We start from the raw sequence: 15,174 nt of genomic DNA on the forward strand, positions 1-15,174 counted from the left end.
ACAGAATGTTATCCAGATGTTCTCTACTTCTAAGGAAAAAAGAAGAGGAAACTGGTTTAAATGATCGTGTGGATTTAAGCTAGACCAAGGGAAGAATCTTCTGTCAGTGAAAGCTGCTTAACATTGTTAATTAAATAGAAAACTAAAAAGAAGACTGTCTAGTTTCATTCTCTGGAGATACATTTTACACACACACACACACACACACACACACTTTTTTGGGGGGGGAAAAAGTGTTTATTAGCCCTAAAGTTCCTCAAGAGGGGATTTTGGTATTGTAGAGGAACATGGGGTGCCTTAGGCAAATTATCTAACTTCTCCAGGTCAGCTCTAAACCTTCACTGAGTTATCGTAACACAATCTCATTAAAACATGTTACACTGCCTGTGCACAAAGTAGGTGCCCAATAAACATTAGTTTCCTTCAGGTCCTTTTAATCAGCAAAAATATTTTTATGGCTTCTATTTTTAATCTTAAAATCTTTGGAATTAAGTGAGAGTTCAAATTTTACTCAAGGCAGACATTCCCACTCATGTAGAGGAACAAAATTTTCACATCTCTCTAATTCTCCTAAATAGGGAGGGAGCATGATGCTTTGCACAGAGCAGGTGCTCACTGAACGACAAATTTAACTGACAGATTATAAAAGTTTTTAAATAGACAGTATGCTGGTTTGAAACTTATGGATCCCAGAAGAGCCATGATCTTTTAATCCAACCTTGCTGGGTGGAACTTTTTGATTAGTTTGTTTCCATGGAGATGTGACCCACCTAACTGTGGGTGAGACCTTTTGATTAGATCATTTCCATGGAGGTGTGACCCCACCCATCCAGTGATTAGTTCACTGGAGTACTTTAAGTGAGCTCACAGAGAGAAGGAGCTCAGAGAAGCTGAGAGACATTTTGGAGAGAAGTGAAGAGTTTGCCCCCGGGAAAAGCTAAGAGCCAACACAGACCCAGGAGCTTGGAGATGCAGACAGAAGGATGTTTGGAGATGCAAACCTAAGACATGAAGCCCAGATAGTTTGCCCCAGAGAAGCTAAGAGAGGACCCCCAGACAATTAGAGAGAAATGCCCTGGGAGAACAAGCAAGGATACACAGGAGCTGAGAGAGAGAAACAAGAGGACAGAAGCTCAGAGATATTCTGGAGAAAGCCATTTTTGAAACCAGAAAATGGGAGCAAATGACCAGCAGATGCCAGCGACGTGCCCTCCCAGCTGACAGAGGTGTTCTGGACGCCAACGGCCTTTCTTCAGTGAAGGTGTCTTCTTGTTGATGCCTTATAGTTTGGACACTTTAATGGCCTTTGAACTGTAAATCTGTAACCTAATAAATCCCCTTTATAAAAGCCAATCCATTTCTAGTATTTTGTGTAACAGGAGCCTTAAACAAACCAGAACAAAAACTGTAATAACAAAAATATGTACTGTAATCTGCGCTGGACTCACCATATGATTTTGCTACTATTACTAATCAGAACAACAGCAGTTAACATCTATCACATCCTTACTATAAGCCTAAAGAAATAGGAGGGATAGAGTTCCTATGGTATCTGAATGTGGCTAAGTATCTTTTTTGGATTATCTCACTTGATTTCCACTTTATGGATGAGGAAAGAGGCCTTGAGAAAGTAATTTGCCCAAGGTCATACAGGCAGTAAATGGCAGAGCTAAGATTTGGACCCAGGCAGTTTGATTGTAGAGCCTACCATGTTATACTGATGTACTGTACTGATCCTTCCCTCCAATGGATGAAAAAAGTAATTGTTTTGCTTAATACCTAAATATTACTTTTAATTTCCATATGAAAAGAATGTTAAGTGAGAAGCCTTGGGCTCCATGCAGACAGGCACAAGAATATCTGCTCAATACAGAAAGAAGCCAGAAAGAGACACCTCAGGAATTTTTCCATAGGTGTTCACTAATATAGGAAGAAAGGGGAGACCTGTGAAGTATAGTAAAGGAAAAGTCTTCTAGAATCTGTACAGCTTCAACATTACTGGATAGAAGGAACTTATCACACTGAGTCTCTATTCATAATAAATTCCTTCTTTAAAAAAGTAAGCAATAGAGTATCTACTTAGCTAACACTCTCATTTTTAATTGCATTATTGAAAAGTCCTTTAATAGCTGGGCATTTAAAACAAATACTGCAAGTGGAACTGCATGTTGATGTGCCTACAGAGAAATAAAAGGGAATACTCAGATGATATACATGCAAAACAGTTGCTACAGTCTCTGTAGAGATACAGGTAATACTACACCCAAAGGGAAGCATGATACATTAAAAAAGGGGATAAATCTCCTTTTATAGGTACTGCTGTTATCTACTCTCTATTATCTTTTGAGATAATTGTGGTTATCACAAAGAAATCATTTTCCTCAGAGACAATCAATTACTAAAGGGTTAAAAACACTGCATATTCTCCTATAATCTACTTTCTGTCATTGCCAACTATAAAAACCACAGGAATCATCCTCTCTTTCAATAGTCTGTAAGTAGCTTTGAGTATACAATGCATTAAAAAATCAAAACTGCCTCATTATAATCATTAAGGCTTCAAAAATTAGTTGGGTTGAACTCTGAAACCCTAATACCTGTCAGCTGGCCAGCGCAGCTGAGAGTCCACAAACTGCCTGCTATCACCTAAGCAGAGTGGACAGGAAGTATTAATGGCCTTGTTAGTGCATCAATAAACAAGAAGTTTGAAACTTCAATTCGTTTAACGGAAAAATGAGGTTACTTTTCAGTAAGTGAAATCTTCAGAATAAACTGCCTTCACAGATTCCACAGATCGTGGGCCAAAGCAATGAGACTGTATAAAGCCTGAAGGTTGATAAAAAGTACTCAAGTGTTAAGTCCCAAGCCTTTACGTGTAAGTCAAAAGCCTATAAAAGGAAGAGAGAGATTTTAAACTAAGCTACAAACTCTGGGGAAAGAAAAACCCTGTTTGTGAATCAGTGGAAGTATTTTCTGAGAACTCAGTTATTAGTAAATAATCAGAAGACAGGTGAATCCAGATGTGGCTCCATTAGAAAGAAGAAAAAATACCTCCTACAGTTATTATCACCAATGCCAACGGCTGGCTTTTCCTTAATTTCTCTTCTACCTAAGATCTAAACCACTGGATAATATCATGGCAACCATGGTCCAGTAAAACCACAGTAAATAATGTTTTCTGCCTAGGAACTATTACGTCTTCATAGAAAAATTTTTCTTAGAGTTTTTGTAGAAAAAGCAATGGATAAGCTGAGGAGGCCAAACCAATCTCCTGGAAAACAACAGGAGGACCATGGATTAGGATACCTTGGTACGTGGAACAAGGAGACAAATACTGAAATGTCTCCTCCTGAATGTAAGTCATGAAAACCATTTCAATACACTTAGGTAGGAAATGGAAATGACAAAATGGAACAGGCTTCATTCATTTTTTTCACCACAAGTTCCTTAGATGAGCTCTAAAGGGACCAGAGAAGGCAATCTTTGATTTTGTTTTTGTTTTTTTAAACACACCTCGGGCTTCTTGCAGTTTCTTGAGTTCTGCTTCTCGTTCTGTTTTACTCTGCTTACTTCGAACCCCAAGGGCACTGATGACTAACCTTCTGGCTAGGGCTGCAGAGGTCTCAGGACGCTCCTTTGCTGGCTGGAGAAACTCTGAATGGGGGAGAGGGGGTATAGCAGGGAGTAAGAGAGAGAAAGCATTCCAGCTCAAAGTGATTTAACTCAGTAATTAGCATACTAAATAGACTAAAAGGCTGCATCAGCAGTAATTAATACAAGCCTGATAGATGACTACCAGGAAATGTACATGGCAAAGTGCAAAATCTCTGGCTTCATTATCTGCATCAACACAATTTCTTACAGTGACTCTATCAAACAGCTAAACAGAGTTCCAACTAGAATTAGCGCTCATCAAAGATAGGAGGAGGGTAGAAGGAAAACTAGGTAGGAATGTCATCAGAAACTGGTTGCTTGTAGCTAGCATCTCCCATTCTAAGTGACTGCTCAGATGCCTTTTTTCCTTAAAAACATAATCTCTTTAACAATAAGACTAAAAGAGGTATGTCTTTAGAACTCTGGATGCTGTACCACTGCTGGAAAAGGCAACGACATCATCATTAACAAGAAAACACCCCAGTGATTCTAGGCTCACCTGCATAAGCTCTGGCTTTGGCCTTGGCTGCTCTTGTGGCCTGTGACAGGGGCCGGATCTTCACCATGGTATATTTACTACCTAGAGCATCACGAGCTGCAGAGTGTGAATAAAAAATAAGGAAGTAGCAGACATGAATGGAGTGATGCAAAGGAAAATTTAAGGCTAGTTCTTAGAAAGCATTTCCTAGAAGTTGTTTTTTTATCCCCCATGGTAAGTAAAAGAGAAGGTAAGCTTTAGAAAATCTGTAAGGAACAACTCAACAGTGATTATTTTAGATGATGGGATCAGCAAACTATGGCTCTTGCATCAAATCTGGCCAGCCACCTGTTTTTAAAAATAGTTTTACTAAAACACAGCAATGCCCATTTATTTGCATATTGTCTCAAGCTGCTTTCTTGCTACAACAGCAGACTTAAGTAGTTGCAACAGAGACTTTATAACCCACAAAGCCTAAAATTTTACTATCTGACCCTTTATAGAAAAAGTTTGCAGACCTTTATTTCTAGATGATTCAGACAGGATCCAACATCTCTAATTTCTTTGAGTGCCTCTCTATCAGATTCATCATGAGGCCAATGAACTATGTGAAAAAACTCAACCATATAATCAGTTATATTACAGTCTCTCACTGGAGAGGTAAAGTGCTTCTTCAAATTCATCTGTCTGGGGCAAAAAAAAAAAAAAAATCCTGAGATTTAGTCCCACTAGCTTCTTAAGTCTTTATCTGTAATCTGTTCATACACTGTCATGACTAACAGTTGTGAGTGTAAATAAGCAGGGAAGGAGTTGACTATCTCTCCAAAATTTTTGGCTTAAGGTGAAAAGAGAGGAATACGTGGGAACCAAAACACCATGCCTCAAAAACCGTATCTGCCCAATCACCCAATTTATTTGCCCAATTGGCAAATGAATCTCAATTGGATGGAATGGAAAATAAATAAGGAGAAGTGTAGCAAGAGAAAATGGACAATTAGAAAGGAACACTGAAATCCACTGGGTGAATACCTGTAAGAGGACTGGAGAACACTCCTAGGGCATGTGTATCATCCACCCATTTAATATCAAATCCTTTCTTTCTGCAACAAAAGAAAATAATTTTATGTCTTAAAATAAAATTTACTTTTATGAAACATCTTTCTATGAGTCTCAGAAAGCGTTTCACAATGAGATAGGGAGAAACACTCAAAAGAGTGCACAGGTGGAATGGGGATAGTGACACACACACAAAAAAACAGCTTGGAGGACAGGAGAAGCCACTGAATTTTAAAAGCAATAATATCATTATAAAGAACTACCTGGGAGTATTTTATGTTCCCAGCCATTTTATAGACATCAACTAATTAATCCTCACAAGTCCCTTGGGGAAGTAAAGTATTTAATGCACTATTTACAAGAGATGTTCTTATGGGCAAGGAACAAGAGGTGGAAAAAGGAAGCAGAGGAGGGGTAGAGGAATATTACAGGAGGAGGTAGGCAGGAAAGGTCACTTGGATTTAATGCAAATGTAGGCTCAAGGACAGAGAGAGAGGAGATCATATAACAAGATGTCATTCAAAGCAAAAAAGAAAAAACAATTATAATCAAAGGCTGACCTATTCTTTCTTACTTGTTAAACAGGGGAGAAAAAAGAATATAGGAAAGAATTGTGGTAAAGTCAGAAAAATTCAGGATAAAAGAAATCAAGACAAAGAGAAATATCAGACAAGATTAGGAAGAATCAAAACAACGAACATTTAAGTGCTTTAAAAAAACCCGACACCTTTACTTTGGAGCACAGCTATATATATAGTACAAGGAGTATCAGGACAATGACATGACAGTTATTTTTTCAATATGAGCTTAAAACTGACCATAACTCAATATAATTCAATGAGAAGAGCAAGTGTTTGAGGGTCAGATATAAATGGACTCAAATCCTAGTTCTGCCACAGTTTACACCTTGGGCACGTTTAACCTCACTTGAGCCTCAGTCTGCACATTTGTAAAAATAGGTGTAGTATCTTCCTCACAGAATTGTGAAAATACAAATGAGATCATCCATGGCAAGGAAAAGAGTATGGTGTTGGGCACTTAGTGAGTATCTAATAAATGAATGGTGCTAGTTATTTTTATTATTAATAGCAATATTCACTAGGAAGACAGTATCGATGAAAATGGTGATTAACGCATAAAGTGGACTCATTTTTTACTTACAAGCCTCATCGCATCATGACTTTTTTTTCTTTTTTATAAAGCACTATAAAGGAAGAAAAAAAGGACAACCACTAAAATATCTTCCCTCTTTAACACCCTGTTGAGAAAAAAATTCCTTTGAGGAAAAAATGGGAAAAAAAAAAAAGGAGGATTTGAAGGTTAGTTGGAGAATTTCCTGAATGCAAGGGTAAGCTGACCATGGCATAAAATGACCACAGGGTTTGGTGACTGTGAAACAGTTCATCAACATAAGTCTATAAGACAGTTTACAAAAAGGACGGAAAAAGATCTAAAAGGGTTTTGGAAGGCTTCTCAGGTTTGGAATTTCATAATTCTTTAAAATGTTTATCTTTTGGGAATGTATTTGCATGTCATAGAAGTATTAGGAACAAAGCAAAGTTAATAATTCATAAGATGAGGAAATTTCAGACACCAACAAAATTGATCACTGGTTTTAAGAATTGCTATTCTTAATGAAAATGTCGAACTTTATATGAAAACAGGTCATATGTTTTTGTAAATAAACTTTTATTGAAATACAGTCATGCCCATTTGTTTACGTATTTTCTATGGCTGCCTTTGCACAACAATGGGAAAGTTACCTACAATATTTACTACCTGATCCTCTAAGACAAAGTTAGGGTCTATACTCTAACTGATGTAGAATTTTACAAATTCAAGATATTCATGAATTGCATTTTAAATTCAAATTTGTAATATTACACAACAGACCTGGTTCATTTTTAACATCAAGATTGAAGCTTTAAAATATAATCTCTTGATATTGACTTTTTCCCATACTCTCAAAATCTTTTTCTTAATAACTTTCTTTTTGGATTAACTCTTTATTCCCTGCAGCTTATTTTTCTAATAAGCTAGAAACACAGAAGTATACTTCTGATTCTTTTACTTCTCCTCCAGATAGACCTATTAATCTTGTATACTTGATCTACCTTAACTAAATTCATTAATCCATTCAATAGATAATCTGACATTCTTCAATTTCTCTAAAAAACTTTTTGATCCTTACAATGCACTGCACACTTGCAGTTAGTAAGCAGCCCTCTCATACAACTGTTGCTTCCACCGAGTGAACTATATACATATCAAGAGTTAGTGTAGTTATTCTCAAACCCACTGATATTAGTTTTACTTAATACTCTAGTTACACAATTTAACTACATAAAATTAAACCAATGAAATATAAGTGGGAAAAAGAAGAGGAGTTGTGTCTATCAAAACTTAGTTGAATGCTTTGGAAGGCTACATAAAGGTAAAGTCACTTTAAACCAAATCTAAAAAACTATCAATTTTGTTTGGGCAAGACAGCTGTAAAAAAAACTTTATAATCTATAAGGAATCTGAAACAAGATGCCTCTGAAGGTATGTTAAAGTTCTTGTTTCACTTAAAAGAACTGAAACTAGAAATCATAATTGACGTATTATGAGGGTGGCTTATAAAAGCTTCTTTATCAACAGACCAACCACTTTTTAAAAAGGCCCTGACATCAATTCAAAACACTGTCCAGTGTATATACCTTTATATGTTTTAAATTAAAATATTTGAGATCATCCAACTACCAGCATCCCCATCTGATAATAAATCCTCTATGATATAACTGCTTACATCACAACTGATTATCAACTCTAAGAAAAAAAATAACACAAATTCTACAAGTCACTACAACAGTTCCTTCAGTTTGATTGATAGAGATTCCCTATAATGCAGAGTAAAGGCACAATAACAGAAACAGAGTATGGGTTCTTAACCTGGAAGTAATACACAGACCAAGGATAAGCTTCAGGAGATCCACTCATGGACACCTTCAAATTTTTAAGACAGAACTATTTTCCATTGCTAACATTAGAGTCTCAAAGAGATTTGTAACATATCCACCCTGCCCTCCTCCCAAAAGCACAAAAATTTAAGAATGCCAGGTTAGAGTCAAACAATAAGCTAGGCTAACCATCCAATTACACATTACAGGCTGTATAGAAAAAAGTGAAAGAATAATAGGCCTTTTAATGGGCACTGAGAGTGGAACAATCTATTTCACATTAATCTATTTCACTGAGTTCCTCTGTAAGAGAGATATAAAGACTCAGATACAGATCCTGCCTTCAGTGAGTATACATCAACTGGAATATAAAAATTCATTAAAAATTATGAAACCAGATAGAAAGTAAATCACCATAAGAAAGGTTAAAATAAAGTGGAATGAGAGTTCAATGATCAAGACAAGGTTGCCTGAAAAAATTTTTTTTTGGTTCAGTCTTGAAGAAGGAAGAATTTTATGTGAGAAAATGGCAAGGCGGGAAGATGAGAAGCAACGAGAGAGGGAAGACATGATCAAACAGAGAAAGAGAAGGGCTTGAATGAGTTTGGACTATTCACTAGACAGTTTCTAGAGTAGAAGTGTGACATCATTAGCTTTCTACCTCACAAAGATAAAAGTAAGAGCAATATATAAAATGTCCTGAAAGTTGGGAGCATGGGAGCAGGTCTAAAAGAAGTAATAAATGCCAGAATTAGTGCAGTGGCAGTAAGGAGAGAAGGGGGGTGCTCTGGTTTGCTAAAGCTGCCATTAGGCAAAATACCAAAAATGCACTGGCTTTTATAAAAGGGGATTTATTAGGTTACAAATTTATAGCTCTAAGGTCATAAAAGTGTCCAAAGCATCAGTAAGAGGACACCTTCACTAAAGAAAGGCTGATGACATCCAGAACACTTTGTCAGCTGGGAAGGCACATGGCGGGCATCTGCTGGTCCTTTGTTCCTGGGTTCTGGTTTCAAAATGGCTTTCTCCAAAACGTCTCTGGCTTCTCTCTTAGCTTTTCTCAGCTCTCTATTTGGTTCTCCTGGGGTGCTTCTCTCTAAGCAGATGGAAGACCTCTCTTAGCTTCTCCGGGACAAACTCTGGGCTTTGTTTCTTAGCTTTCCATCTCCAAATGTCCTTCTGTTTGTATCTCCAAGTGTTTCCAAGAGTCAGCATCAGTGTTGATTGTTGAGCTCTCTTAAGTACCCCAGTGAACTAATCAAGACCCATCCTGAATGGGAGGGGGCCACACCTTCATGGAAATAATTTAATTAAAGGTCTTACCCACAGTTGGCTGAATCACATCTCCACGGAAACAACCAAAAGGTTCCACCCTAATCAAAAGACTGGTAAGTCTGCCCCATAAGATTGCATTAAAGAACATGGCTTTTCTGAGGTACATAATATATCCAAACCGGCACAGGCACAGAGACCAACAGCCAAAGCTCAGGACATACCCATAGTGGAGCTGAATCCTCCCTGGTAAAGTTCCAACCTGCCCCTCCCCCAGAATACAGGCCTCAAAATACAAGGAAAATTATGTTTGGAACTTTGCTCAGAGAAGAAGCAAAAATCACTTCTGAGAATTTGGAGCCATAAGCAATCCTCAAACAGGTTTGTATTCTAAATTCATACTAAGTAGGCAGAAAAACCTCAAATCAATAATTTAACTTAGAATGCTCCTGTAGTGGTAATACCCACAGATACTTAGCAGAAGAAAAAATACCCTCTCAGGAGGAATCTTCTTCTTTCATTGTAAGCCTCAATTTCACAAGCATAATTCCAAGGAAAATGATGAGCTCACAGTAAGAAAAATAAGTAAACACCAAAGGAAGCAAGGTACTATGAGCAAGATTTGCAGAAACTACAGACACTAGAAAGAGAACTAAGAGACTTAAGGAATAGGATTATCAGACACATACTATAAAAGGTCTACATTTAATAACCTTAAAGAAATGTTGAAAATCTTGAAAACATTTGGAATAAACAAGATTGTTAAAAAAAGACCTTGCAAATTTGATAAACACAGAACTTCAAGAAATGAAATGTATGATAAATGAAATATAAAATGTCAATGGACAGATTTAACAGCAGATAGACACAGCTAAAGAAAAAAATAGTGAACTAAAAGCTAGAGGTAAAGAAATGATTTAGACTGTAACAGAAAGACAAAAATGACAGAAAATATGAAAGAGAGGTAACAAACAGGGAGACAGGAGCAGAGGCAATATTTGAAGTTAATGTTTTGAGCTTTCTCTAGAATCAATGAAAAACACTAATCTATAGATTTAATAAATCCAAATAATCCCAAGAAGAATAAAAAGAAATCCATACAGTTCACATCAAGATGAAAATACAGAATACCAAAGACAAAGAAAAATCTTTAAAAACATACAAAGAGAAAAGCCTAATTACATTTAGAAGTGGCAGCTGTTAGACTGTCAGCTAGCTTCTCATCATCCACAGAGGGGGCCAGAAGACAGTGGATTATCTTTAAGGTTCTGGGAGAAAATAACTACCAACCTGGAGTTCCATACCCAGCAAAATGTCTCTCAAGAAAAAAGGTGAAATAAAGCCATTAAAAAATAATAAGTACTGAGATTTTTTTTTTTTTAAGTAAGTAAACTCTTTCTAAAATAAATGCTTAAGTTCAAGTCCCATGCTGGAAGAGAAAGATGGAAGGTATGAGATCCAAGAAGGAATAAACGAAGAGCACAGAAAGCGGGTAAATCTAAACACTGGATACATAAAACAACAATAAAGATGTCAAATGGAGTTTAAAAGGAAAAAGAAAAAAAAGAATCAAAATACTTAATCACAATAATCTATACACTGGTGGAGGGAGAGGTGGGAATGGAATTAAAAACACTTATAGTGTCTGGAAGGAGGGTAAAAATAATAATTTTAGCCAGTGGTAAATTAATCATCTCTAGAGTAAGCACTAAAGAATAGAAACCAAGCATAATTTCCCAAAAATGCAAATGAGAAAAGATACCTAGTCAATCAAAAAAAAAAAAAAAAGGCAAGAAGGAAGAGAAAAAGATGGGACAACACACAAAAAAGGCAACTAGCATACATCCAAAAATATCCGTAATTACAATGAATATAATGTATTATTAAGTGCTAGTGAAGACAGATTTGAGTCATCACTAATGACAGTTTTCTCAAATACTTAGATGGGTACTAAGAAAGATTTTTTGGCATTTTTAGGGAATTCCCAGGAAGAGTCTTTTAATTCAGAAGAATTCTACAGCACATGGGGAAGACTAAACAAAGTTGATGCCAAAGTAGACAAGTAAGGGAAATGAAACAAAACAAAACAAAACAGATGTGTTTTCAGAAGACACTTTAAAAAAAACCTTCATCCCACCTTCCCTAACATGCCCAACCATTTGAAAATACTTACTGATAACTGCAGAAAACCCGCAGAAGGTCTTCAGTACGAAATTCTGGGGGGAAGTCATAAATTTCAATGACATGTGGCAATTCACAATCACTGAGGTCAATTTCAGGAACATCATGGTTGTAATAATCAAATCTAGGTTCCTGGATGCTTTTTCTGCTCTTCATATTCCCTGATAACTAGGGAGGAGGAAGCACATAAGTGACTGTTATATCAAGCCAGGGCATTATAAAATCCCTCCCATATGTGAACAATCCTCCTCCCTGTCTCCATGGTCCTGTCTCCTAAACTTCAGAATTGCCTCTATATTAAAACTCTCTGAATAAAATGATGGCCAGGAGTTTATTAGTTTATATTATATATATGGATTACTTGAAAAGGTGTTGAAATTCCAGCAAAAACAGGAATTGCATGAAACTTAACTTTCCATCTATCTATCAGCATGTGAGATAAGTAGACTGATTAAATATAGTGAGTTACAAAACGGCACATCTTGGAAAATCAAAATCAGACAACGCCTTAAAAGATGAATTAAGAATCTTTGGTTTACTTGAGCTTATTGATGAGGCTCATCTCACAGTTTCTTTTCTGGAACTGAACAGAAAGAAAACAAAATTTAAAAAATCTTGTTAGTCTACCTTTTGTTGAATGTATTAAAGGGTAAGAAGACAGACAACTTGATTTTGTTAAGACAAATTAAATGTTACAACTAATTGTACTTAGGTTCCTGGTGTGAGAGCTACCTAAAAGAATTCCCACATAGAAAGCTAGGGAAGATATTAAAAGTAATGAAAAGTACTTAAAAATTATACTACTCCATAAAAGAACTGAAGGCTATTAACCACTTCATACTGGAAGCAGAAATGAGAAAGGGAAGGATAGAAAGTGGCAGCAAAGTTATGACAATCACTGCCTTATTTTTGTCATTTACATGTTACAAAACCTAGAAGCTTCTACTGACCAACCAAAGCCTCTAGACCAAAGAGCATCCTCTCCCTGTTAGTCAAAAGTTCAACAAACTTGAGTGACATCATCGACACTGTGACAAACAGCTACTGAAAACTTCTCCCCAGATATTCAGCAAAAAAGGGGGATAACCCTGATTTGTTCAGAACTTTTGAAGAGGGAACAGACTGGAGAAGGACCCTACAAGTGCCAAACTGAAGAGAAAGAAAAATATTGGGTAGGAAAACTCCATTCCAGACTAGCTGGACATCTCCCCACCCCCTTACTCAATCTCATGCAGCGTGGATGAAGCACAGAAACAGCAGTTGGGATTTCTCCCACCTCCCACCAGAGTCACAAACTACAAACTCTCTCACAACAGTGAGACAGACCCCTACTGTTTGGAGACTGGGGGGATAAGGAAGGACATGTCAAGGCCCAGATCAGTGATGGGTGAAGAGTCTGAGAAAACATGGGCAGAGACTGTTTCCAGCCCTGGGTCTGAAAGCCGTTCTTAACCCCTGAGGGAAACAGTAGCCCACGGCCTGATCATTGCCTGGGGTATGGGTAAAAACTGTGACAGCTGGGGGATTCCTCTGCCACAGATAAAGTAGGAAACACAGCCCCACACTGAGTCAGATTTTGCCTAGGAAAAGGAGGGCACAAGAACACCGCAGCTTCATCACCGCCCGAGCAGACAGGGGCTCCAGGAGGCAATTCATCACACCCAGCCACACTCAGCTTGGGCTCCAAGAGGTAATTCAGCCCCATGTGGCCAGACTCAGTCCAAGTTCCAAGAGATTCAGTCCCGCCTGGTCAGATACAGTCAAGACTCCAGGAGAAATTCAGCCCCGCCCAGACAGATGCAGCCTGGGATCCAGAAGGTGAACAACATCTGAGGGCGATTAAATCACTGAAGAGCCCCATCTGCTGGGCAGACCGGAAAGTGCAAGGGAATTGCAGGATTTCTAAGAACCTTTCCAGACTTCATCCCAGGCTCACTGGGGCTGTTCTACACCCCCTTCACTGGGCCCTTTTTAAGCTGAGAAATACAGATGACCCAATGGTTACAGCAATGCCCTGAAACAAACCAGGGGCTTGCTAGCCAGCAAAAAAACAAAGCACCACTAGGAGCCAGTACACTTCCTTTACCCATATGCAGACACCATGCCGTGGTGCTCAGTGCCTACAGCCCAGAGGCAGGTTGCTGTGGGTGCCTGGTTTTTGGGGGGAGACTAGGGGACAGAGCTAATCTGACAACTGGCCAGCAAGAGAGACAAAAAACAGAGATCAAGGCCAACCAACAACAAACCCTAGGGAAAAGAGAGAAAACGATCTCCAGAATAAACTAATCAAGAAACTCAGATGCCTAGACAGCAAAAAATCACGAGTCTCACTAGAAAGCACTAAGATTTCGACCAGCCAAAGGGACAAAGACACTTCAACTGAGATACAGGAGTTGAAACTAATTAAAGATGTTCAAACAAATCTTCTAAGTCAAATCAATGAGCTCAAAGAAAATGCGGCAAAAGAGACGAAGGATATAAAGAAGACACCAGGTGACCATAAAGAAGAATTCATAAGCTTGAAAAAAACAAATGGCAGAACTTATGGGAATGAAAGGCACAACAGAAGAGATGAAAAACACAATGGAGACATACAACAGATTTGAAAAGGCAGAAGAAACGATCAGTGAACTAGAAGACAGGACTTTTGAAATTCAACACACAAAAGAACAGATGGGGAAAAGAATGGAAAAATATTAGCAGGGTCTCAGGGAACTGAACAGCAACAAGAAGCACATGAATATATGTGTCATATATATATATTTAACCAGAGGTGCCAGTCTCTCCAAGAACATCAACCAGTTTCGTGCCTCTATCCCATATAAGGTCAACACCCCTTTTCAGCACAAAGAAGTTAAGTGGTCATTGCCCAGATATCCCTGAAGATTGAGAAAAAGATCAAATGAGAGGGAGGACTGAGTACCTCTTTGTTGCTCAGATGTGGCCCGCTCTCTCTCTAACTGAGCCATCTCAACAGGTGAACTCGCTGCCCTCCCCCCTACGTGGGACCCGACTCCCAGGGGAGTAAATCTCCCTGGCAACGCAGAGTATGACTCCCGGGGATGAATGTGGACCCGGCATCATGGGACCGAGAGTATCTTCTTGACCAAAAGGGGGATGCAAAATGAGACGAAATAGTTTCAGGGGCTGAGAGATTCCAAATGGAGTTGAGAGGTCACTCTGGTGGACATTCTTATGCACTATATAGATAACACCTCTTAGGCTTTAATGTATTGAAATAGCTAGAAGTAAATACCTGAAACTACCAAACTCCAACCCAGCAGTCTGGACTCCTGAAGACAATTATATAATAATGTAGATTATAAGGGGTGACAGTGTGATTGTGAAGACCTTGTGGATCACAACCCCTTTATCTAGTGTATGGATGAGTGGAGGAATGGGGATAAAAACTAAAGGACAAATGGGGTGGGATGGGGGATGATTTGGGTGTTCTTTTTTCATTTTTATTTTTTATTCTTGTTCTGGTTCTTTCTAATGTAAGGAAAATGTTCAGAGATAGATTGTGGTGATGAACGCATAACTATGTTATCATACTGTGGACAGTGGATTGTATATCATGGATGACTGTATGGT

The 15,174-nt window shown here is 38.0% G+C and overlaps 1 protein-coding gene across 7 annotated transcripts in view; it reads right to left on the reverse strand.

Annotated features, from left to right (window-relative positions):
* The window catches only part of R3HCC1L (R3H domain and coiled-coil containing 1 like), a 177,873-nt gene that overhangs the window by 5,613 nt on the left and 157,086 nt on the right, over window positions 1–15,174 (reverse strand). For 6 of the 7 annotated variants that reach the window (XM_037805268.1, XM_037805265.1, XM_037805267.1 and 3 more), the window contains 4 exons: window positions 11,573–11,748; window positions 5,162–5,232; window positions 4,154–4,249; window positions 3,514–3,654 (listed from right to left, as the gene is read on the reverse strand). The exons of the other annotated variant lie outside the window; for it this stretch is intronic. In XM_037805268.1, coding sequence (XP_037661196.1) covers window positions 3,514–3,654; window positions 4,154–4,249; window positions 5,162–5,232; window positions 11,573–11,748 — 484 coding nt within the window. The remainder of the gene's footprint in view (window positions 1–3,513; window positions 3,655–4,153; window positions 4,250–5,161; window positions 5,233–11,572; window positions 11,749–15,174) is intronic. 7 annotated transcript variants of the gene reach the window in all.

Source organism: Choloepus didactylus, chromosome 15 (assembly GCF_015220235.1).
Source record: "Choloepus didactylus isolate mChoDid1 chromosome 15, mChoDid1.pri, whole genome shotgun sequence".
Lineage (NCBI taxonomy): Eukaryota > Metazoa > Chordata > Mammalia > Pilosa > Megalonychidae > Choloepus > Choloepus didactylus.